Source organism: Lithobates pipiens, unplaced genomic scaffold (assembly GCF_037356315.1).
Source record: "Lithobates pipiens isolate NorthernLeopardFrog02 unplaced genomic scaffold, aLitPip1_a1.2 Scaffold_23, whole genome shotgun sequence".
Taxonomy (NCBI): domain Eukaryota; kingdom Metazoa; phylum Chordata; class Amphibia; order Anura; family Ranidae; genus Lithobates; species Lithobates pipiens.
Window position 1 is genome coordinate 278,879,683 of NW_027507785.1, and position 24,543 is coordinate 278,904,225.

Genomic DNA, 24,543 nt, shown 5'->3' on the forward strand with positions numbered 1-24,543 from the left:
GAAGAAAACTGCAGATAAACAGGTACAACATATGTACGAGGATTTGTTTAATCTCTGTGTATCACCTGAGGCCAGTCACTTCACTGGGTATATGTCGTGGTTTACAACCACTTTAAACCTCTTTTTATCATATAATTTTGGCCTGTCGTCTTGGTGGGACCAATAACCAAGGCAGGAAATATCTGAAAGTACTGTACATGGTACTTTAGTGTTACCAACACTTACCTGCCCATAGCACATTCCCTCAATGGCCATTCCAGATGCAATATCCACCTGCCAAAACATAAAACTCCATCAAGCCCAACAGTAGTCGCCATGGAACTCTCATTAAAGAGGAACTGCAGTCTGCTCACATAATTTGTAATAAAAACATATTTGCCATTCTGAGGCTTCCCTCCAACCACTTTGCATATTATTTTATATATATTGTGATTCTGTACTTGGCAAATATGCTGCAGAAATCTCCCTCCACTGAGTCTGGCTGCAACCAATTTAGCTGTGGTCAGCTGAAGCTGCTGCTTGTTCACTTCCTGGATTCACACAGAGGCACTCCTCCAGCTCTGCAGCTCTTGTTGGCCCTCTCATGACTCATCCCCCTTCCCTTCCTGTTAAACTCTCACAAGAGTGAGTGAGAGAGCTGTGCATGATGTCATAAGCCTAAGCTTTTTTCCAGACAAGAAACAGGAAGTGGGCTGTATAAGGGATTTACTGGCAGAAAAAAATGTTTTACTATTCAAAGTTAATAGCTTCCCGACAGCTTCACACAGATATACTGCAAAAGAAGGACACCTACAGGCAGAATCATGTACGTTGCTCTTTAAGAGGTGGCTTGTGGGCGGCGCGTGCTGCCGAGAGCTTCGTGAGCATGATCGCGGGTCCCGCGGACTCGATGTCTGTGGGGATACCCGCGATCGCCTCTCGGAGAGGAAGAACGAGGAAATGCTAATGTAAACAAGCATTTCCCCATTCTGCCTAGTGACACTGTCACTGATCACAGATCCCTGTAATTGGGAGCGATGATCAGTGTTGTGTCACACGTAGCCCCTCCCCCTCACAGTTAGAATCACTCCCTAGGACACACAACCCCTACAGCGCCACATAGTGGTTAACCCCTTCACTGTCAGTCACATTTACACAGTAATCAGTGCATTTTTTATTGCACTGATCGCTGTATAAATGTGAATGGTCCCAAAATCGCACCAAAAGTCTCCGCCATAATGTCGCAGTGCCGATAAAAATCGCTGTTCGCCGCCATTACTAATAAAAAAAATTATTAATAAAAATGCCATAAAACGATCCCCTATTTTGTAAACGCTATAACTTTTGCACAAAGCAATCCCACGCTTATTGCGATTTTTTTATTTTTTATTACCAAAAATATGTAGAATACATATCGAGCTAAAGCGTTTTTCAAAATTGTCGCTATTTTTCGGTTTATAGTGCAAAAAATCAAAACCGCAGAGGTGATCAACTACCACCAAAAGAAAGCTCTATTTGTGGGAAAAAAAAGGACATTAATTTTATTTGGTTAAAGCAACGCAGTGCCTAATCGCAAAAAGTGCTCTGGTCCGGGGCTGAAGTGGTTAAAAGAACAAGCACAGAAGATTTAATAGATGAAAAGATGAAAAAAAATGACTGAAGTTCCACTTTAATACAGAACACTGTACATGCACATAACAATTTTTGGTAATTTCAAGGAAAATTAGGAAGCCATCTATTTCAATGCATTTCAAGGTTCCTTCCTTCCACGGGATCCTAATTAACAATAAAACGATTTTCAAGCTTGTTTATTACAGACCTATGATTTTTACACCCTTATTTTTATTTTTTGCATATTATGCCTAAAAGCGGCCAAAGACGGTTCAAATCTCAGCCAGTTCAGCAGCCAAGATTCAAACAATGAATGGGTAGACTGCTTCAACCCAAGTTGATTAACTTGGGTACAATCAGCCTGCCCATACATGGTTCGAATCTCAGGCAGTCCCTGCTTAACCCCCTGAGATTCAAACTATGTATGGGGTAGTCTGATTGTACCCAAGTTGATCGATCAACCTGGGTACAACCAGCATGTCCATTTTTTCATCTTTTTTAGAATCGCTGTGTAATCTATTCCCCTACCAACGCTCCCCTCCCCCTGCCCCTGCTGGGAGAACACAATAAATCTTCGGGAACTGACTGTGTTGAAGGGGGAATCAAGTGATTTTTCCTTACGCAAAAGAAGAAATGGCCGCACTCTCTGTACTCGATCAAAATTATTTTTTTCAGAACATCCCAAAGTGTTGACAGAAAGCTGGTAGATGCATTTCACACACTCCAAGTGTGCTTAATCATTACTAATAATCCGGGTAAAGATTAAGCACACTTGGAGTGTGTGAAATGCATCTACCAGCTTTCTGTCAACACTTTGGGATGTTCTGAATAAAATTATTTTGCTCGAGTACAGAGAGTGCGGCCATTTTCTTCTTTTGATTATAGGCGGAGGCGGGCACCTGTCCAGCTCATCAGGCTTTCCAACCCCACCTGGAGCAGTGAGTCTTCTTGTTTGGATTTTCTTTCTTGTAAAAGAAAATCGCTCCATCTATGGTCGACTTAAAGTGATTGTGAACCCTTTACAACCACGTTTGACTACAGGTAAGCCTATAATAAGGCTTACCTGTAGGTACCCCAGATATCGCCCAACCCTGCACGGTTTAGGAGATATCCCCTGTATCGGCATGTGCCAACGTCATCAGCCCATGCGCACTGAAGCAATGCCACGTCCGTGCTGTTGCTTCAGCTAGTATGCTGTTACTTGCGGCTCCTGGGAGCATGCGCGGGAGTGACGTCATCACGGCTCAGGCCAATAACATCGCCGGAGCCTGCAATACCCGGAAGTAACTCCGGGAGCGGTGTATGAGGACCGCTGCGCGGGCTTTCGATCTAAGGGAAGTAATTCATAATGAGCTAGTGTGCTATGCTTACTAGCTCATTATGCCTTTGTCTTACAGATTTTCTGGGGGGTTTCACATGTTCTCCCCCAATCATCTGTTTCATAAACCATTAATGAACTGAGATCACTGGTGATCCTCTAGATCACCACTGTTCACAGTTTCATAAACGGTCACCAAAAAAACTAAAAAATCACATGTACATAAGTATTCACAGCCTTTGCCATGACACTCAAAATTGAGTTTAGGAGCATCTGTTCCACGGATCATCCTGGAGATGATTAGACATAATTTGGAAAGGCACACACCTGTCTATATAAGGTCCCACAATTAGCAGTGCATGTCAGAGCACAAACCAAGCCATGAAGTCCAAGGAATTGTCTGTAGACCTCCGAGACAGGATTGTATGGAGGCACAGATCTGGGGAAGGGTACAGAAAAATTGAAGGTCCCAATGAGCACAGTGGCTTCCATCATCCATAAATGGAAGAAGTTTGGAACCTCCAGGACTCTTCCAACAGTGGGCCTCACGGCCAAACTGAGCGATTGGGGGAGAAGGGCCTTAGTCAGGGAGGTGACCAAGAACCTGATGGTCATTCTGACAGATTTCCAGCATTTCGCTGTGGAGAGAGGAGAACCTTCCAGAAGAACAACCATCTCTGCAGCACTCCACTAATCAGGCCTGTATGGTAGAGTGGCTTCCGTCTACGTTTTACTGCATTTGCGGTGTGGCTTTTAAATTGACTCAATTTAAACTTTTTAAATTGAGGTTTTCAGTTTTTCTGAGTTAAAAAAACAAAAAAACAGCCTTATGCCCTGTACACACGAGCGGAATTTCTGTCGGAAAAACCTTGGATGGTTTTTCCTGATGGAATTCCGCTCAGGCTTGGCTTGCATACATACGGTCACACAAAAGTTCACTGAACTTTCGACCATCAAGAACGCGGTGACGTACAGCACTACGACGAGCCAAGAAAATGAAGTTCAGTGCTTCCGAGCATGCGTAGGAATTTTGCGCAGCAGAATTGGTACAGACGATCAGAATTTTTGATTGGAGCTTTTTCCGACCGAAAAATTGAGAACCTGCTCTGTCTTTTGCTGGCTGGAATTCGTGGGAAGCAAAAGTCAGATGGAGCATACACACGGTCGCATTTTCTGACCAAAAGCTCTCATCGGGCTTTTGCTGGCAGAATTTCCGCTCGTGTGTACAGGGCGTGTGTTGTTGGATGGCTGTATGGAGGGATGGAGGAGGGGCGTACTATCCAACCATGTAGCTGGCCTTTCAGGGTACAGTGATATCAAAAGAAATGAGGCTTCTTAATATGAGGCACTTCCAAAACCTTTGGCATAACTGGTTATACACAGAATAGCTGACAGTGGGTTCAATGTTGTTACCATACCACTAATTTTGTTACTTTCTTGTTTTACATGAATAATTGTTTTACAGTAGTTAATGGGAAAAATGGGAAAAGCTGCAAAAGTTCCACAAATCTCATCAAGGAGTTTTTTCACTGTTCAGTCATTGATCAAGAAACATGGAACTTGGGTTATTGTTGTCCAACTTAGTTAGAATCCTCACCCGTCCAATCATCTTGCAAACCTGACCGGTCAGTTTTTTTTACATTTTTCCCACTTAAGGACCGAGCCTCTTTCTGAGATTTGTTGTTTACAAGTTAAAAACAGTTTTGTTTTTTTTGCTAGACAATGACTTGGCACCCCCAAACATGACTAGAGAATAAAATGGAGGTCGTTGCAATACTTTCTGTCACACCGTATTTGCGCAGCAGTCTTACAAGCACACTTTTTTGGAAAAAAATACACTGTTTTGAATTAAAATATAAGACAACAGTAAAGTTAGCCCATTTTTTTATTTTATATTGTGAAAGATAATGTTACGCCGAGTAAATTGATACCCAACATGTCACGCTTCAAAATTACGCCCACTCGTGGAATGACGACAAAAGTTTACCCTTAAAAATCTCATGCATGTTTTGAGTTACAGAGGAGGTCTAGGGCTACAATTATTGCTCTCGCTCTACCAATCGTGGCGGTACCTCACATGTGTGTTTTGAACACAGTTTTCATTTGCGTTCACTTCTGCGCACGAGCTCGGTGGGACGGGGTGTGTTTAAATTTTATTTTTTAAATTTATTTTACCTTTTTATTTTTTATTTTTACACTATTCTTTAAAAAAAAAATTGTCACTTTTATTCCTATTACAAGCAATGTAAACATCCCTTGTAACAGAAAAAAGCATGACAGGACCTCTTAAATATGAGATATGGGGTCAAAAAGACCTCAGATCTCATATTTACACTAAAATGCAATAAAAAGAAAAAAAAAATGGCCCTTTAAGAGCTGTGGGCGGAAGTGACGTTTTGACATTACTTCCGCCCAGCAATGGTATGGAGATGGGTTGGGGCCATCTTCCCCTCACTCATCTCCATACCCAGCATGGATGAACATCCGATCGCCTCCGCGAAGGGGGTCCCCTCTTCCACCGCCGATAAAAGTGAGATTGCGGTTATTGGCCAAAAAAGAGAATACTGGGGGTTATGGCAGCCATCTGCTGCCATAACAACAATGTTCCTCTTCAAACTTAGGATGTATATCAGCATGCGGCGGTCTGGAAGTGGTTAAGGACAGGGCCTATTTTCGACACCTGTTTACAAGTTAAAATCAGTTCTTTTTTTGCTAGAACCCCCAAACATTATATATATTTTTTTCAGACACCCAAGAGAATAAAATGGCGGTCGTTGCAATACTTTGTCACACCATATTTGCGCAGCGGTCTTACAAACGCAATTTATGGGGAAAAAAATACACTTTTTCTGGACTGAAAAATAAGAACACAGTAACGTTATCCCAGTTTTTTTTTATATTGTGAAAGATAATGTTACGCCAAGTAAATTGATACCCAACATGTCACGCTTCAAAATTGCGCCCACTCCTGGAATGGCAACAGACTTTGGCACTAAAAAATCTCCATAGGCGACGTTTAAACATTCCTACAGGTTACCAGTTTTGAGTTACAGAGGAGGTCTAGTGCTAGAATTATTTCTCTCGCTCTAACAATCGTGGCGATACCTCACATGTGTGGTTTGAACACCGTTTTAATATGTGGCCGCAATTTACGTATGCAATAGCTTCTTGCAATGAGCTCGGAGGAACGGGGGACTTTAAAAAAAAAAATGTTTTATTTTATTTTACTTCTTATTTTTTATTTTTACACTGGATCACTTTTATTCATATTACAAGGAATGTAAACATCCCTTATAATAGAAAAAAAGCATGACAGGATTTCTTTAATGTGAGATCCGGGGTCAAAAAAACCTTAGATCTCACATTTACACTTGAAAAAAATAAATACATTTTTTCTCTTTTTTTTATTGTTTTTAATAAAAAGTGTCTCTTTAAGGCCATTGGGCAGAAGTGACATTTAGAGTCGCTGCCATCATCCAATGGCACAGAGTCCAGTGGGGCCCATCATTCCCTCAATCGGCTTAGTGCCACGCAGGAGAAAGGATCAGATTGTCTTCGCCGGTACCGATGGCTCCGGTAAGCAGCAGAGACGACCGGGACACGGCTGGAGGGGGATGGGCAAATCCGCCGTGGAGACCACTTTTATCTCAAAGCAGACCACTGCCATTGAAGAAAGTACCGGGGGTTATGCCAGCTATCTGCTGCCATAACCCCGGTTCTTAATGTCAGGACCAACGTATATCAAAGGCGGGCGTCCAGAAATGTTTAAAAATACCTGTAATAGAGGTGTATTTACCCTTAAAGTGGAACTTTACCAATAACAACCTGATAAAAATGTTAGTGTGTTTATTAATTGCCTCCAGCATTGTTCCATTTCTTCTTGCTGGAGGCTGCCATTTTGCTGAAGCCCAGAGCCCCTTAACAGCAGTAAGTCATTACTCTATCAGCAGATCTGCCTCTACAAATTTGTCACAGTTCCTAAAAATAGAGAGCAACTGAGCATGTGCAGAGTAGGATGAGGCAGTGTATTACCGGATTTTAAACAGTATAGACATGTATTTTTAATGTTTTGCATGGCTATACCTGCAAAAGGCGCCAGCCTAAAGAGATTTATCAGGACTTCATTTTCTGACTAAAGTTCCACTTTAAAGAACATATTACAAATGGCGCATATGAGGATGAAGCAGGAGAATACTGATGAAGTTATGAAGTGACATTAATACTGTAAGTATCAGTTTACCTCTATTCCTTTGTTCATTGCCAGCTTGGCCATTCTGACAGCAACTGGAGCCTGTAAGTGAGCAAAGAGAGTTAACAAACCGATGATCAGGAATTCCAAGACCAACTTCTGGCTCTGTACCCCCCACTCATGTGCATGTTATAGTTTTTAATATACACTATAATACCAAAAGTATTGGGACACATGCACTTTAATGGCATCCCAGTCTTAGTTTATAGGGTTCAATATTGAGCTGGCCCACCCTTTGCAGCTATAACAGTTTCAACTCTTCTGGGAAGGCTGTCCATAAGATTTAGGATTGTGTCTATGGCAGTGGTTCTGAACTCAGGACCCACTAACAGGCCAGCATTTAAGTATTACCTTGGGGAGATGCTGACTAGAATGCTGCAATCACTGAGCAGCAACTGATATCACCTGTGGTGTATTTCAGTTATCTTGCAAACCTGACCTGTTAGTTGGTCCCGAGGACGAGGAGTTGAGAACCACTGGTCTATGGGAATGTTTGACCATTCTTCAAGAAGTGCATTTGTGAGGTCAGGCACTGATGTTGGATGAGAAGGCCTCACTCGCAATCACCACTCTAATTCATCCCAAATGTCATCCACTCTATGTAGGCCAGTCAAGTTCCTCCACCCCAAACTTGCTCATCCATGTCTTTATGGACCTTGCTTTGTGCACTGGTGTGCAGTCATGTTGGAACAGGAAGGGGCCATCCCCAAACTGTTCCCACAAAATTGGGAGCATGAAATTGTCCAAAATGTCTTGGTATGCTGATGCCTTAAGAATTCCCTTCACTGGAACTAAGGAAACCAAGCCCAACCCCTGAAAAATAACCCCACACCATAATCCCGCCTCCACCAAATGATTTGGACCAGTGCACAAAGCAAGGTCCATAAAGACATGGATGAGCGAGTTTGGGGTGGGGGAACTTGACTGTCCCACACTGAATCCTGACCTCAAAACAATAGAACACCTTTGGGATGAACTGGAGCGGAGACTGCGAGCCTGGCCATCTCGTCCACGTCAGTGCCTGACCTCACAAATGCGCTTCTGGAAGAATGGTCAAACATTCCCATAGACACTCCTAAACCTTGTGGACAGCCTTCCCAGAAGAGTTGAAGCTGTTATAGCTGCAAAGGGTGGGCCAACTAAATATTGAACCCTACAGACCAAGATTGGGATGCCATTAAGATTCATGTTCATGTGCATGTAAAGGCAGGCGTCCTAATACTTTTGGAAATTTAGTGTACTTGCCTTTCTCAGATGTCTTCTTTTGAATTATGTGACACATTGGGCCCTTTTCTTCTCCTCATCTTCAATGTGAGTACCTCAGTGATGCACAGTCTCTCTCTGCACCAATATACCATGAATCGTGGGCACGGTGGTGACCTTCCCTTAGGGGACAAGACCATGACACCCTGCATTCACAGTACATCCTCAGTACAGATAAGCTTGGGTTCCATCCGAACCCAGACAGTGGCTGTTATTGCCAGGCCAATCAGCTGCTGGCAGTGGATTTCATGCTTTGCAGCTACACATAGACAAAGTAGGTGGGATTCTTGTGCTATCATTGACCTACCATAGCCACATGGGGTCAATCGGTGGCAGAAAAATACCACTAGATGCAGCTGAGGGTCACACTTCTTCCTATGATCCTCAGCTCCATCTAGTGGCCATAATGTGGTATTTTTCCAAACCATTCTATGAGCAAATAGCATTTGACCTGTTGAAGAACTATTAAGAAAAGTTATTTTATTGTTGTCCCCACTGGAGAGATCTGCCCTCTCTATTTGTCCTGGTGATCATTATTACTAAGAAATAAAATGGTGGGAAGTCCAACATGCATTTTACCCGAGGCAGAATTTCTTGGGCCAGCTCCAAGGCTTTCTTATGTGCAGCATCCGCAGATTCATTCTGTGGAACAGCGTCATTCACTAGTCCGATGTTATATGCCTGCGTCCCCTCAATCTGTCTCCCAGTGAAGATTAGCTCTTTGGCCAAACCGACTCCAATCAGGCGTGGAAGGCGTTGGGATCCTCCTGCCAATGATGGAAACCAATGTGTTATGAAACTGCTTTATACACTCTGTACTGACAGTTGTATAATGATATCACAGCATTGATGTTTCTCCTTACCGGCTCCAGGAAGTAATCCTCTTGTAGTTTCAATCAGTCCCAGTTTAGCCGAGGATGCTGCAATATATGAAAGTTGTTGCCATTATCTCTACTAGATTATAGCTAATGTTCTAGGCCAGTGGTCCCCAAACTGTGGCCCAGTGGCTGAATGTGGCCCTTTGCTTACCATTATCCAGCCCTTGGGGCACTATTCCTCCCACCAATACAAAGTACTGACACCAACAATGGGGTGCCCACTGACACCAACAATGGGGCATAATTCCTGTCACTGACACCAACTATTCTTACCACTAACACCAATGATGGGACACTATTCCTTCCTCTGATACCAACAATGGGGCAATATTCCTCCCACCGACACCAATGATGGGGCATTGTTTACTCCCATTGATGCCAAGGCATTTTCTACTCTCACTGGCCACAGTCCGGCCCTCTTAAAGTCTGAAGGACAGTAAACTGGTCCTTTGCTTAGAAAGTTCGGAGATCCCTGCTCTAGGCTGAAGACTATCAGGAGAGGACCAGACACCACTGATCCCGGGGGAATCGGAGTCCCATGCCACAGCTGCACCAAGTTCACTCATTTATCAGTGTGGATATGAGAAAGATATACAAGTGTGACTATTTGTTCAAGAACTTTACCCCCCTACAGAACGGTGAATGGTTGTGGCCACTTTCTCTTCTGCTTTCTATAAAAGGACATATTGTCAATGCTACATTGACTACTTAAAGCGGAACTCCAGGCAAACGGCTATATACACAAATAAAATACATAAAAAACTGTGCAGTTATGTGCCAAAAGATGTGTATTTCCGTCCATCCAATTTGGAGATTTACACAGCTGCGCAACACAGCACAGCAAAGACGCCCCCTTCTCTTTTACAGTTGTAGAATATACAGTGGTGTCCTCTCTTCAGCCCAGACTTCTGATTGGACAGTAAAGAAGAACAGCTGGAGATTAATAGGGTAATCTCTTGGCTGATTATGCTCTCTTCTATCAGCATGTTCCTTGTCATTACATTTGTGTGCAACAAACCTGACTGACTCTCAGCCCTTCTCCTCCCTCTCTCAGTCTGAGTATGGCTGCATGGGGGCATTGCAGGAGGCTGATGCCAACTCAAATTCAGGTACTTACATAAATTGCACTTAAAAAAATAAATTTAAAATGTAACTTTATTCAGAAAATTAAGATCTGCTGGATCACTTCAGGCTGGCCCTTTTTGCAGGTATGGCTATGGGACACATGCCTATACTGTTTAAAATCCATGAATGCACTGTCTCTGCACATGCTCAGTTGCTCTCTATTTTTCAGCACTGTGCCAAAAATGTAGAGGCTGATCTGCTGACAGCTTAAAGATTTACTGCTGCTCGTGGGCTCTGGACTTCAGCAAAATGGCAACCCCCAGAAAGAAGAAACTGGAGCAATGCTGGAGGCAATATACAGCACATACTAATTCTGGTAGCATAATTATTAATTGTGGGATGTATGTTTCCTTGCTAAAGAACATTATTTTTGATCAAGTTGTTATGGATAAAGTTCTCCTTTAATAACTGATTCCTGGATACACAGCTGCATTCATTTCTATATTTGATAGCTACACGGAGTGCAGTACTGACATACGTCCCTTACCCTCTTTTTTTTAGAATAGTTCATGTCTATTTTTCATCTCTCCTTTTTGATAAATACATACCAGCAATGCGGAGATCACAAGCTAACGCCAGTTCTAGACCGCCGCCCAAGGCGTAACCATCCACAGCAGCAATTGTTGGCATTGGGAGGGCAGCTAAAACAGAGAGAAGATATAAACTGAATACATGAATATATTAAAGGGCAACAAGTAAAATCAATCATTTAATTGCTATTGCAAGAAACATTGCAGCTGTCCTTAAAAGTGAAATTCCTTCAGAGGCAGTATCATTGGACCATGGAACTAAAGTTGGAGGAGCACAGCAATGAACTTGGGGAAAGTCCGACCCCAATAAAATCAGAAATAGGAACAGAAGGGGCTTTTCTGGCCAAATAATAATGATATTTGATGCGCTGTTATATTTATCTATTTATTAATTCATTTTCGCATTTTGTATATTGTTTGTCTATTTTTCTTTTAGTGTCTTTCATGATAGCTTGCATATCCCCTGAGGAAGCGTATCAGCGAAACATGTCGGGATAATGTGCAATGAATTTTTCTGTTACATCCATTTCTGACCTCGACTGCCACCTTCTATGTCAAAACCTCAGCACTTTTTTTTTGTGAAGTGAATCGTTTTTAATCTTGATCTCAATAAATAATTTATTTTGAAGTTGTTATATTTTTCTTTGGTATTTGTAATCTAAGCACTGTAAAAATCCTTCCCATACATCATACTCAGGTGATGTTCTGTGCCCCAACTTTAGGTTCTTTATTGTGTATGTAATTGTTAATTTGCACTTGATATACTTACTGTGATCCTGTATATGTATATTGTTCAATAAAAAGACATTGTTAAAAAAAAGAAAGTAACTTGTGAAATGTTAATAAAGTCCTGTGAAAAAAGTAAACAGTGCAATGTGCCAGAATTGGTGCATTGGCATTGTGTCTCCCAGCGCACACCAGTGGCCAGGCTATCAGTGTGAACGAGCCTTTAAAGCTGTAACGCTGAGCTAGGAAATAGTGGAGTCAGTGTGGCAAAGTTGAGTGAATGACAAGACCGGCTGAACAGAATTACAAGTCTTTTGAAAAGTAAAACATCCTACCTACATAAATTTTTACTGTATGGCTGTGTCAGATATTATGTGTAACTTACCTCTAATAATACTTTATTAAAGCATTTGTAAAGGCTCAAGGTTTTTTAAATTCCATTGCATTCTACTCATGAAGGTAAAAAACCTCCTCTTTGCAGCAGTCTCCCCAGACCCCCTATTACTCACTTGAGCCCCATCTTGACCAGCGATGTACACGAGAGCCTCGGCTCTCCAGGGACTCTCCCTCCTAATTGGCTGAAACAACAGAGGGAGCCAGTGGCTCCCACTGCTGTCAATCAAAGCCAGTGAGCCAATGAGGAAAGGGAGGGGGTGGGTCCAAGCTGCGGATCTATGTGAATGGGCACGCGTAGCTGCGGCTCAGGAAAGAAGCTGTTGAGTGCCCCCATCGCAAGCTGTTTGTTCTGGGGCACTCAACAGAAGGGAGGGGCCAGGAAGGGGGGACCCGAGAAGAGGAGGATCTGGGCTGTTCTGTGCAAAACCACTCCATGGTGCAGGTAAGTGTACATTTTTTTTATAAAATTTTAAAGAAAGCCTTTAGACTTTTTTTTCTTACCTGCAAGGCAAAGGCATAGCGTGCTAGTATGCACTGCATACTAGCATATTATGTGAAACTTACCGCAAAATGAAGCCTTCCAGTGATGCGATCTCAACGCTGGAGATGGCGCCCATCTTCCCCAAGTCTTCCTTTCTGGATTTGCTCCGGCTCTGTGACTGGCATAGCACAGGGCTCTGAATAAACAGCACGGGTGGACATTCCTTCAGAGCGCATGCGCCAGTGATTTCACTGGCTGCATGTTCAGTAAATATCTCCTAAATGGTGCATGTTTAGGATATATTTACACTACCTATAGGTAAACTTGTGTATAGAGATAATGAAAGACCTATTTGCTGGTTATGATTTCTCATTGATGGTATTTCCATGTCTAACCCAAATATATCGGAGAGTTCGAGTATTTGTATCCGCACCTACAATGTTATATATTGTCCATTGTTCCTTTTTTACTATGCACCTTTTGTCTAGTGGTATACTCAGGGGATGTTCTGTGCCCCAACTTTACGTTCTTATGTGCCTATGTAATTGTTGTAGACTTGCCTATTAGGTAAAACTTAGTGCTCATGCACATGGACGTTTTAAAAAACTGGCTGCAAAGCTAGCTACGAAGCCTGGAAAAATCGGCGTTAAAAACTTGATTTTTACCGCGTTTTGCATTGGCGTTTTTGCGCGTTAGCGTTAAGTAGCGTTTTTTAAAGAAACACATCTCTTGGCTATAGCACTCAGAAAACAAAGAAAATAGGTTACGCGTTATGCACGTTTTTGCGCGTTTGTGCGCGTTTTTACGTGATTCGCGTTTTTACAGCTCTAGCTCCGCGCCACGGAACGCACTGGTCCTGGGTTTTATTTACAGCTTAAAAACGCCTATGCCATTTGCAGCTCAAAAACGCCTAGGTGGGCATGAAGCCATAGACTAACATGGACAGGCGTTTGTAAGCTGCAAAAAACGCTCAAAAAAGCGTCTGTAAAAACGTCCGTGTGCATGAGGCCTTAAAGATGGAAGTTGACAAGTTGACTTCCTCTTTAATTATGGAATCACACTTACCCAGGCTCACCTCACACACTCACCAATTTCATTCATTAACTTTCGAAGTTCTTCAACAAACAGAGACGCTTCTGAATTGGTCATTTTGGCTCTCTCCTTCAGATCTGCGCCTAAGTGAAAAGAAAGATGTAGTATAAACCATGTTCCTCGCCTAGCCTATCTTGAAGGTGTGAGCCCTTGTACACACGGTCGGAGAATCTGTCGGAATGAGTCTTATCGGACCGTGTCGTCAGATAATCCGACTGTGTGTGGTATGCATTGGACTGATTCCGTCCGACCCAATTTTCCAACATGTTGGAAATATTTCCCGACCAACTGGGCCGGACGGACCTAATTCGATCATGTGTAGAGCATTTTGATCGGACCAAGTGCCACGCATGCTCAGATCAAATTCCTACATCAAAGCTATTGGCTACTAGCCTGAATGTAGTCCCATCGTAACGAAATTACGTCATCACGTTCTGAAAGATCGGATTTTTTGCCAACTTGGCCCGACCGTGTGTATGCAACAGTTTTGGACACAATCCGTCGGACTAAATCCGACGGGCAAAATCCGACGGATTTGGTTGGCAAAATCTCCAACCGTGTGTACGTGGGCTGAGACAGACAAGACCTAGAACTCCCAGCTAAAAATATAAAGTCATCAATAGTCATGTAAGCTGTAGCATGCACACATCACAACTACCCTCTGACATCTCATGGGAATTCGTTGGCAAAAAATAGAAACAAATAAAAAAAGGGGAATAAAAATATCATGGGGGACTCAGTACTGTTGACACCCCTAGGGTGAATTCCCTCTTTCAGAGTCAGAAGTTTGACATTGCAACCCTAACTGAGGAAGACTGGGATGAATGTTTGCAATAATGTCTTCGATGTATGATCTCAGCCAGGGATAGATGCCTACAACTTAAGTTTCTCCACCAAGTTTACTACACCCCACATAAACTTTTCACCCCTTAAAATCTTTCCACCATCTACCCAATGATTGGGGTAACGTGTCATAGGTGTGGTGTATAGATGGACCCTTAAGCTCATGTGGTATGGATATGTCCTCAACTACAGATCTTTAGGAGGGAGGTGGTAGATATTATAAACACACCTGGAGGGGCTCATCCTAAGGACTGGCCCAATTCATAGTTTCATAGTTAGTAAGGTTTTATAAAGACACCAGTCCATCCAGTTCAACCTGAGTGAGTGTCTACCCCTATCCCTGTACATTGCACACTCACATTGGTCCCTACCCTCAAGGTGCCCACAATCTAAGGTCCGCATTCATATACTAAGGCCAATTTTGGACAGAAGCCAATTAACCTACCTGCATGTCTTTGGAGTGTGGGAGGAAACCAGAGTACCTGGAGGAAACCCACGCAGGCACAGGGAGAACATGCAAACTCCAGGCAGGTAGTGTCATGGTTGGGATTTGAACCAGTGACCCTTCTTACTGCTAGGTGAGAGTGCTAACCACTACACCACTGTGCCGCCCAAATTATTTTACTACTTGGAATAATGGACATTATAGAGGCCAGCCAATTCCTATACTGTTCATTTTCTACACTGCCTTCTACACACGCCAGACATGAAATCAATCTAAAATGGAAATTATCTCCCCCACTAGACATGTGCCATTTGTTTCAGTCCGAATTTATATTTTTTGGTTATTCAGAGAATCGGATGTACCCGAATCTCTAAATGAAATAGTAACGAATTTAATTGAAATTCGTTTTATTTTGTTTTGTATATTCATTTTCTAACTTGCCAATTACTGTTACTAATTTTGTTTCATTGATTCATTTTGGAAATTAATTTAGTTTAGGTTTGTTTAATTTTGTTTAGTTTACACATTTTCTAACGAATTCCAAATTCTTAGAACAATTCGAATTTGGATTGTTCGGAAAAAAAGATCGACCAATTCAAATACTGTGGGAAGGATAGCTGGTTGTTAAGGATGCAGTGCTTCCCAGCTCGCTCCTTAACAATCGATGACTCATCAGCTGTCAGGAGGTTTTTTCCATTGAAAGAGAGTTTCTGCCAATGAAAAATTTATGAAAAATTAAAAAAAAAAAACAATGTTCCCCAGCCCAGCAAGCAAGTGCAACCCCACCCCCTCCAGAACTATACCAGGCCACATGCGCTCAACATGGTGCCTCCCCCCCCCAAACATCTTATCCTATGTTGTTTGGGACAATGGCCTCTTCCCCACAACCCTGCCCTGGTGCTTGTGGGGGTCTGTGGGCAGGGGGCTTATCAAAATCTGGAAGCCCCCTTTAACAAGGAGGCCCCCAGATCCTGACACCACCCTATGTGAATGAATATGGGGAAGCCCGGCTGTTGAGTCATCAGTTGTTAAGGATGCGGCGGCCGGCTTCCCCGCCCATTCCTTAACAACCAGCTATTCTTCACAAAGAATTGGAATCGGTCAATCATTTTTTGATTTAGAATCATTCTAAAAATTTGAAATTCAAAAATTGGAGAAGGTGTGGAAAGAGAATAGAAAAAAAATTGAAATAATAAATAAAATTTACTTAAAAATACAAATTAAATACAAACAAAAAAGGAGAATATATGGCAATAAAAAATACAAATTAAATACAAACAAAAAAGGAGAATATATGGCAATAAAAAATACAAATTAAATGCAAACCAAAGACGAATATATGGCAATAAAATATCAGAAAAAAAAAAAAAAATATATATATATATATATATATATATATATTGAGGGCTACTGTGGCTGCAGTTACGGGCCATTTACAGTTTGACCCAATGTATCTCAGCCACCTAAATCCAAGTAAGCACAAAGACAAATATTTTAACTAGCTTGGTCCACTTATCTGTATTCTAAGCACATACGTTCCTAGCACTGAGACTGAACAGAATATGAATAAACTACAGGGTCACAGACCTGAACATGTAATACTCACAGGATCAGCTCCAATGCAGCAAAAAAAATAAGAATAAAAACTGTGACAATCTTCACAAAAGGTGCACAAGAAATTCAAAGGACGAAGATCTAAAGTGTGATCTACAGCTGGATGTGAAATGCTGTGTATTGTCTACCGATAGTAAATATTGTTCTAAAAATGTCACTTACCAGCACAGAACACCCCAGGGACTGCACTCCTCACCACAACCACGCGGACACTGGAGTCATGTCGTAGACTGTCTACAGAATGGAAGAACTAGGACACAATAGAAAACTGGTTACAGGAGCATGTCCAGGTTTCTATTCAGATGCAAACACTATTTTGTCCATGCAGAACAAACCTTGATTAGTAAATTAAGCCTTTATGGGTACCCTGTCAAATGCTTTGGCGAAGTCTTGATACACTACTTCCACAGACCTTCCTCTATCCAGAATACAGCTTACTACCTCACAGAATGTAAACATGTTGGCCTAGCAAGAACAATATATGCTAAACCCATGTGAATTACTACTAATGATACTATTTTCATCAGAAATTCTTGGATAATAGTCCCTTATCATCCCTTTCGTTGCTTTACAAACTATTGATGCAAGGCTGACAGGCCCGCAGTTTCCTGGTATGTATCTCAGCCTCTCTTTAAATATTGGTAACACGTTCGCTTTCCTCCAGTCCGCTGGTACCATTTTGGTTAGTAAGCAGTCCTTAAAGATTAGGAATAACAGTCTACCAATAACCTGGCTAAGTTCTTTGAGAACTCTCGGGTGTTATCCATCTGACCCTGGTGATTTGCTCACATTAGGTTTTTCAAGTCTTTTAAGAACACAAGTTTCCATCAGCCACAAGGTCACATTCCTTGCTGTGTTTGTAACACTATCATCTTGTCTATTATACACCTCCTTTACCATAGAGAATACTGCGGATAAGAACATATTTAATACATTTTCCTTCTCCCTGTCGGGAGCTTGTAATGCTTCTGCTCCTCATTCCAGCATCCTGGTTTTGACTGTGGCATTCTCCTTGTCTGTTTGTCCACCTGTAAGGTGATTGATATGGCCAGTCTCTGGGTGGAGACCAAATCCGATTTATGCCAGCCAATCCTGCAGTCTCATGCTTGTGATATTGTGTTTGTTACACATGCTCCAAGCTCCCTGTTTGTCTGTCCTGCTCTGCTAGCTTTGATTCCCTTGTTGATGACCTTGGATCGGATACTGACTACTCGCTGACCTCTGCCTGCCTTTTGACTACGGATTTGACCCTGACTTTTCTGAACTCTGCCTGCCTTGTACCTGGATCGTCACTGAACAACTCTGCCTGCCTTGTACCTGGACTGTCACTGAACAACTCTGCTTGTCTGCCAACCGCAAGTACCTGTTTGCTGTGCTCAGTTTGCGATTGCCCCGGCATGGTAGCCAGATACTATAGCATTGTGCATAAGTCACTGGGGCAACTGAGTACCAGTAGGCCTGCTTGCCTTATGGGAAAGGGGGCTGCTAAAGGTGAAGAACACAGAGGCCAGATATAGTGTCTGACCACCTGCGTTAGGGGTAAGCATGACACTCCCTGTCACTTCTACCAACTTTTCCTGACTATCCTATATGCTTTGACTCTGCTTTTTTACTATTTATATTTTAAAAATTTGGGGGAGTGTTTTTACTCTTCTCTGCTATGTGTCTCGTGTGGTCTATTATCAAAATCCTTATCATGTGGTTGGCTGACAGTATTTCTCTTATTACAAATAATCATGTGACCATTAGCAAATGAGAGCAGAGAAAATACTGGTATTTCCAAGTTTGAAGAACATGTTGGCTTATGTAACAGTACTGGCGCTTGCCAATTGGACAGGCACCCAGAAAAGTGGATAAAAGGCGCTGGTGGAAAGTGTGCCCTTAAACTGGTGGTCAAAGGAGACTTTTTTGACTGGTGGTCAGTGGAGAAGGGCCTTCATTGGTAGCCAATGGCAGGAATGTTGCCTTTACAAATAGCTAAAGAGATCATTGATGATGGTGATTACTTATTGGAGAGACAGAAAATGCTCAAGGAACCTCTGGGAACCTCTGGAGTAACCCCAGGATTTCAAAGATTCTTTAGTTCCTAAAAGGTCCGCAACATACCTCATTGACAAATATTCTTCCCAGGGAGTTCTTAGCACGAGGTCGGCACATAACAATCTCTGCAATGCCTGAAAAATTCCAAATAGAGACTTATATCAAAGAGAAGTCAGCAATTCATTGAAAGGCAATCTCCACCAGCTGGTTGAATGAAGAAAAAAAATGACCTGAAACCCCATTCTATACATTTGATGTGGATGAGGGGATCATCCTGCTGCGCTATTGTGTTCTGATGGCAGGGAGACATCCCCACTGTCAGAATACACTGATTAGTGCTGCAGGCTATAGCCAACGACACTAATCAGGAAAAACTGGTTGTACAGAAGTCAGTTGGTAGTTCAACTTCTGTACAACCAGGGTGCCCATAAACGGATCGAAATTCAGTCGGTCCCTGCTGAACCGGCTGAATTTTGATCCATGTACGGCCCCGCCTTAAGGCAATCTATAGATATGATATCTGCCCATTGATCTTTCCTGACTCCTTAGGTGGCTTGACCCATAGCCTGATGGGCAACCATGAGGTTATCACCTTTCTTGTATTTTCCTACTGCTCAGGACACTTGTGAGTGCATTTATAAAAACAAAATTGCATAACACATGTACATTTGTTTTATGAAAATGGGGCATAATCGATTTTTCTATGTCGACTTCCTCTATAGGTTGGATTTTTCGTTAGTAAAAGTCAGAGTGGTTTGGGAAAATGCTACTTTATCACCACTAGATGGAGCTGAAGATCACAGGGAATACTTTTACCAATGATCTTTAGCTCCATCTAGCAGTATTTTCCCAAACCACTGTGGAGAGGACCTAGAGAGGAAATAGGCAGAGATATATATCTGCAAAAATTGTAAAATAACCGTGAATGCTAACCAGGGACTCCAAAGTCAGTAGCCCTAAATGGCTAGATCCACACCCAAGCCGCCATTTACGCAAAAGATAAAAAGTCAATTTCCTATTGGCTGCCATAGATCTCAGATTATAGAACACTTTTTCAAGTACAACTGCCCATTGCATAAGCATTTAAACTGTCAGCAGTCATTTAAAGTACAACTGTCAGTGAGCTTTTGATTCCTGTCGTGCTGACACAACAGGAAGTAAGAGGAAATCTCTTCAAAGTAAGTGGAAGTTTAGAGAGTTGTCATAGGAAGATGGGTCCCTCAACTGGATGATTTCCCCTCCCCTACTGTTCTGGTGACAACTCCACAGAATGAATGGATCTACCCAATGGAGACACAGAGAACAATGAAATCTAGCCCCTTTCACACTACCGCAACTTCAAAGTTGTGTGATTTTGCCGCGATTTCAGGGGATGCCTGTGTAACTCGCATTAAAGTTGGACCAAAGTAGTACAGGGACTACTTTGAAGTTGCACATATATGAATGGTACTCATTGGAAAACATTGGGTACGACTTGTCATGCGACTTTGCAGTCCCAAGTTGCAGGACAAGTCGCACAAGTGTGAAAGGGGTCTAAGGGTCCAACCTTTATGCATTCTTTCCAAAAGTAAAACAAAAATGATGCCTTGACATGCACTTTAACCTAGTTGTACGTATGCAGCCTCAGGCCGGATAGACTTCACCGCCAAGTGGCCACATACACATGTCCATGTCTTGACAGGCTCCTAGCACAGTAACTAAAATCTCACGGAAAGCTCCTGATGCATACTTGCAACCATATGAACCATATGAACACTGTGACAGTCAATCATATGACTGGAATGCCCCCCTCCCAGCATTTAACTTCTCTTAAAGTGGTTGTAAACCTTGGAAATTAAATCTGAACAAAGCAAATCCATCTATAGTGTGTACTTGCTCAATCCAGAGCACTAAGTGTAATTTCTATCTGCTGCTTCATTCCGCTGCTATCAGGAAAACATGTCAGAAGTGATTCATGCTAACACCAAAACAAAAAGGGTGACAGGGGAGCTCCAGCACTCAGTCTGTGATTGACAGCCTCAGAGGTGTGTGAGCTTTATAGATTCTGATTTAAAGTGATTGTAAACCCTTACAAACCACTTTGACCTACAGGTAAGCCTAGATTAACCACTTGCCGACCGCCGCACGACGATATACGTCGGCAGAATGGCACGGGCAGGCATATGGGCGTATATATAAGTCCCTGACTGCCCGCGGGTGGGGGGCCCGATCGGGCCCCCCCCCCCCCGGTGCCTGCGGCGGTCGGCATTCCTTCGAGAGCGATCCGGGATGAGGGGGCGGCCATTCATTCATGGCCACCCCCTCGCGATCGCTCTCAACGAATGGAAATCCTCCGTGACATCACTTCCTCTCCTGTAATGTAAACACAGGAGAGGAAGTGATGTATTCTCTCCTCCGTGTCGGTATTTTTCGTTCCGGCACCGAGGAGAGAGGTTCGGTGAGTTGCACCAACACACCACACATACAGTAGAACATGCCAGGCACACTCACACCCCCCCTTTACCCCCCGATCACCCCCCCAATTACCCCTGCCCCCCCAGTCACAGTGACACCAATTGCTTTTTTTTTTTTTTTTTTGTAATTGGTGTCATTTGTGACTGTAATAACTGTTAGGGCAGTTAGGGTTAGCCCCCTTTAGTTCTAAGGTACCCCCCTAACCCCCCCAATAAAGGTTTAACCCCGTGATCACCCCCCGTCGCCAGTGTCACTAAGGCTGGGTTCACATTGCAGCGGTTTATGAGAACGGATGTGATTCGCACCGCACTGCAGTGCAAATCACATCCAATCTCTGTGCGATTCGAGTTCAGCCATACAGATAGTATGGCTGAATTCGTGTCGCACCCGCCGCAAACTCGCACGGGACCCTTTTTTTGGTCCGCAGCAGAATCGGATCGCATGGGTGTTCACACCATGCGATCCGAGTTTGCAGATCGCACTGCGATATGCGAACTGATCTGGGGGTGTCATTAACATTTCACTGACACTCCCAGCAGTTCGCATAGGGCAGTGTGAACTGCCGCCGGGAGGCATGTGATGCGGGAACCCGCCGCGCATTCATGGCGTTCCCACATCGCTCCAGTGTGAACCCAGCCTAATAAGCGATCGTTTTTCTGATCACTGTATTAGTGTCACAGGTGACGCTAGTTAGGCAGGTAGGTATTTAGGTTCGCCGCAGCTTTTTATAGCGCCAGGGACCCCCATATACTACCGCATAAAGCCCCCTGATTGCCCCCTAGTTAACCCTTTCACCAGTGATCACCATATAACTGTTACAGGTGACGCTGGTTGGTTAGTTATTTTTTTTATAGTTTCAGGGCACCCGCCATTTATTACCTAGTCTCACTAGTGTACCCCTAAATTTAGGGGTGTCTACTTTCCAAAATGGGGTCATTTGGGGGGGGTTTGTGCCATCTTGGCATTTTATGGCCTTCAAAACTGTAACGCCCTTAGAAAGCCTGAAGGCGGTGCTTGGTTTTCGGGGCCCCGTACGCAGCTAGGCTCCCAAAAAGTCCCACATATGTGGTATCCCCGTACTCAGGAGAAGCAGCAGAATTTATTTTGGGGTATCATTTCACATATGCCCATGGCATGCGTGAGCAATATATCATTTAGTGACAACTTTGTGAGAAAAAAAAAAAAAAAAAAGTTTGTAATTTTCCCGCAACTTGTGGCAAAATATAAAATATTCCATGGACTCAACATGCCTCTCAGCAAATAGCTTGGGGTGTCTACTTTCTAAAATGGGGTCATTTGTAGGGGTTTTGTGCCATCTTGGCATTTTATGGCCTTCAAAACTGTAATAGGTAGTGAGGAGTGAAGTCAAATATTTACGCCCTTAGAAAACCTGAAGGCGGTTCTTGGTTTTCGGGGCCCCGTACGTGGCTAGGCTCCCAAAAAGTCCCACATATGTGGTATCCCCGTACTCAGGAGAAGCAGCAGAATTTATTTTGGGGTGTCATTTCACATATGCCCATAGCATGTGTGAGCAATATATCATTTAGTGACAACTTTGTGAAAAAAAAATAAAAAAAAATTAAAGTTTGTAATTTTCCCGCAACTTGTGGCAAAATATAAAATATTCCATGGACTCAAAATGCCTCTCAGCAAATAGCTTGGGGTGTCTACTTTCTAAAATGGGGTCATTTGTGGGGGTTTTGTGCCATCTTGGCATTTTATGGCCTTCAAAACTGTAATAGGTAGTGAGGAGTGAAGTCAAATATTTACGCCCTTAGAAAACCTGAAGGCGGTTCTTGGCTTTCGGGGCCCCGTACGCGGCTAGGCTCCCAAAAAGTCCCACATATGTGGTATCCCCGTACTCAGGAGAAGCAGCAGAATTTATTTTGGGGTGTCATTTCACATATGCCCATAGCATGTGTGAGCAATATATCATTTAGTGACAACTTTGTGTAAAAAAAAAAAATATATATTTTTTTGTCATTATTCAATCGCTTAAGGCAAAAAAATAAAATATTCGATGGGCTCAACATGCCACTTATCAATTTCCTTAGGGGGTCTACTTTCCAAAATGGGGTCATTTGGGGGGGTTTGTACTGCCCTGCCATTTTAGCACCTCAAGAACTGAGATAGGCAGTCGTAAACTAAAAGCTGCGTAAATTCCAGAAAACGTACCTTAGTTTGTAGATGTGACAACTTTTGCGCAAACCAATAAATATACAGTTATTGACTTTTTTTTTACCAAAGACATGTGGCTGAATACATTTTGGCCTAAATGTATGACTAAAATTGAATTTATTGGATTTTTCTAATAACAAAAAGTAGAAAATATCATTTTTTTTCAAAATTTGCGGTCTTTTTCCATTTATATCGCAAAAAATAAAAATCGCAGAGGCAATCAAATACCATCAAAAGAAAGCTCTATTTGTGGGAAGAAAAGGACGCAAATTTTGTTTGGGTACAACATTGCATGACCGCGCAATTACCAGTTAAAGCAGCGCAGTGCCAAATTGTAAAAAGACCTCTGGTCATTTACCAGCAAAATGGTCCGGTCTGAAAGTGGTTAAGGCTTACCTGTAGGTCCAAGAAATATCTCCTAAACCTATATGGTTTAGGAGATATTTACTAAAAGACAGTCACTGCTGCATGCTGCTGCTAACGGCGATATTCCCTTAGTGGCGGCTCCCGCGCGCATGCGTGGGTGTGACGTCATCGCTGCTCCGGCGCTGTGAGTGGTCGGAGCAGCGATACCCGGAAGAAGATGGACGCTCCGTACTACAGGGGACAGTGGTGACATCGCTGGCTCCTGTGTCAGGTAAGTGACACATAATGGGCTACTATGCGATGCATAGTAGCCCATTATGGTTTAACTTTGCAGGGAGACAAAGAAGAAGTAAACCCATCAGGGTTTACTTCCTCTTTAAGTGCACCCCTATGTGAAAGGCGTCAATGTAATTCCCTACTTGTTCACCTGTGCTTGTCTGTGCACTTGGAAGCATTTTGGATCTTCCACATTTTGGAGTGTGATCAACCCTCCTCACTTATCAAACATTCTTCGAACCAGACCGCCACCTGATATAGTGGAAGAAGCTTGTGTAGCCTTTTTGGAGCCATGAGACTCTCACCTGGAGCAGTGTACATTTATATATACTTTATAAATTCTGGACTTTGCATGGCTATAGAGAAAAGAAGATGGCAGATAAACAGGTACAACTTATGTAGGAGGGTGTGTATCACCTGAGGCCAGTCACTTCACTGGGTATACTGTTTGTAAGGGTTTACAACCACTTTAAAGGGATAGTTCACCTTTACCACAAAACTGCCTATGCAGATAAGGGGCATCTGTAGATAAAAAAAAAAAAACTGTGCAAATCTGACTAAAGTTGAATAAAGCCCATTCTATAGGTGTAGACCATTTACATACCTTATGAAGCCTGATTGGAATACTCCTAGAATGTTGCTAAGTACTCCCAGGATGTTGCTAAGTGAGGCCTAGTCG

General features: G+C 42.8%; 1 protein-coding gene across 1 annotated transcript in view; it reads right to left on the minus strand.

Annotated features, from left to right (window-relative positions):
* The window catches only part of ECHDC2 (enoyl-CoA hydratase domain containing 2), a 33,249-nt gene that overhangs the window by 2,604 nt on the left and 6,102 nt on the right, over window positions 1-24,543 (minus strand). The window contains exons 2-9 of the mRNA XM_077453313.1: window positions 18,657-18,724; window positions 16,713-16,800; window positions 13,645-13,731; window positions 10,972-11,064; window positions 9,284-9,340; window positions 9,000-9,187; window positions 7,149-7,199; window positions 226-273 (exon numbers count right to left, since the gene is read on the minus strand). Coding sequence (XP_077309439.1) covers window positions 226-273; window positions 7,149-7,199; window positions 9,000-9,187; window positions 9,284-9,340; window positions 10,972-11,064; window positions 13,645-13,731; window positions 16,713-16,800; window positions 18,657-18,724 — 680 coding nt within the window. The remainder of the gene's footprint in view (window positions 1-225; window positions 274-7,148; window positions 7,200-8,999; window positions 9,188-9,283; window positions 9,341-10,971; window positions 11,065-13,644; window positions 13,732-16,712; window positions 16,801-18,656; window positions 18,725-24,543) is intronic.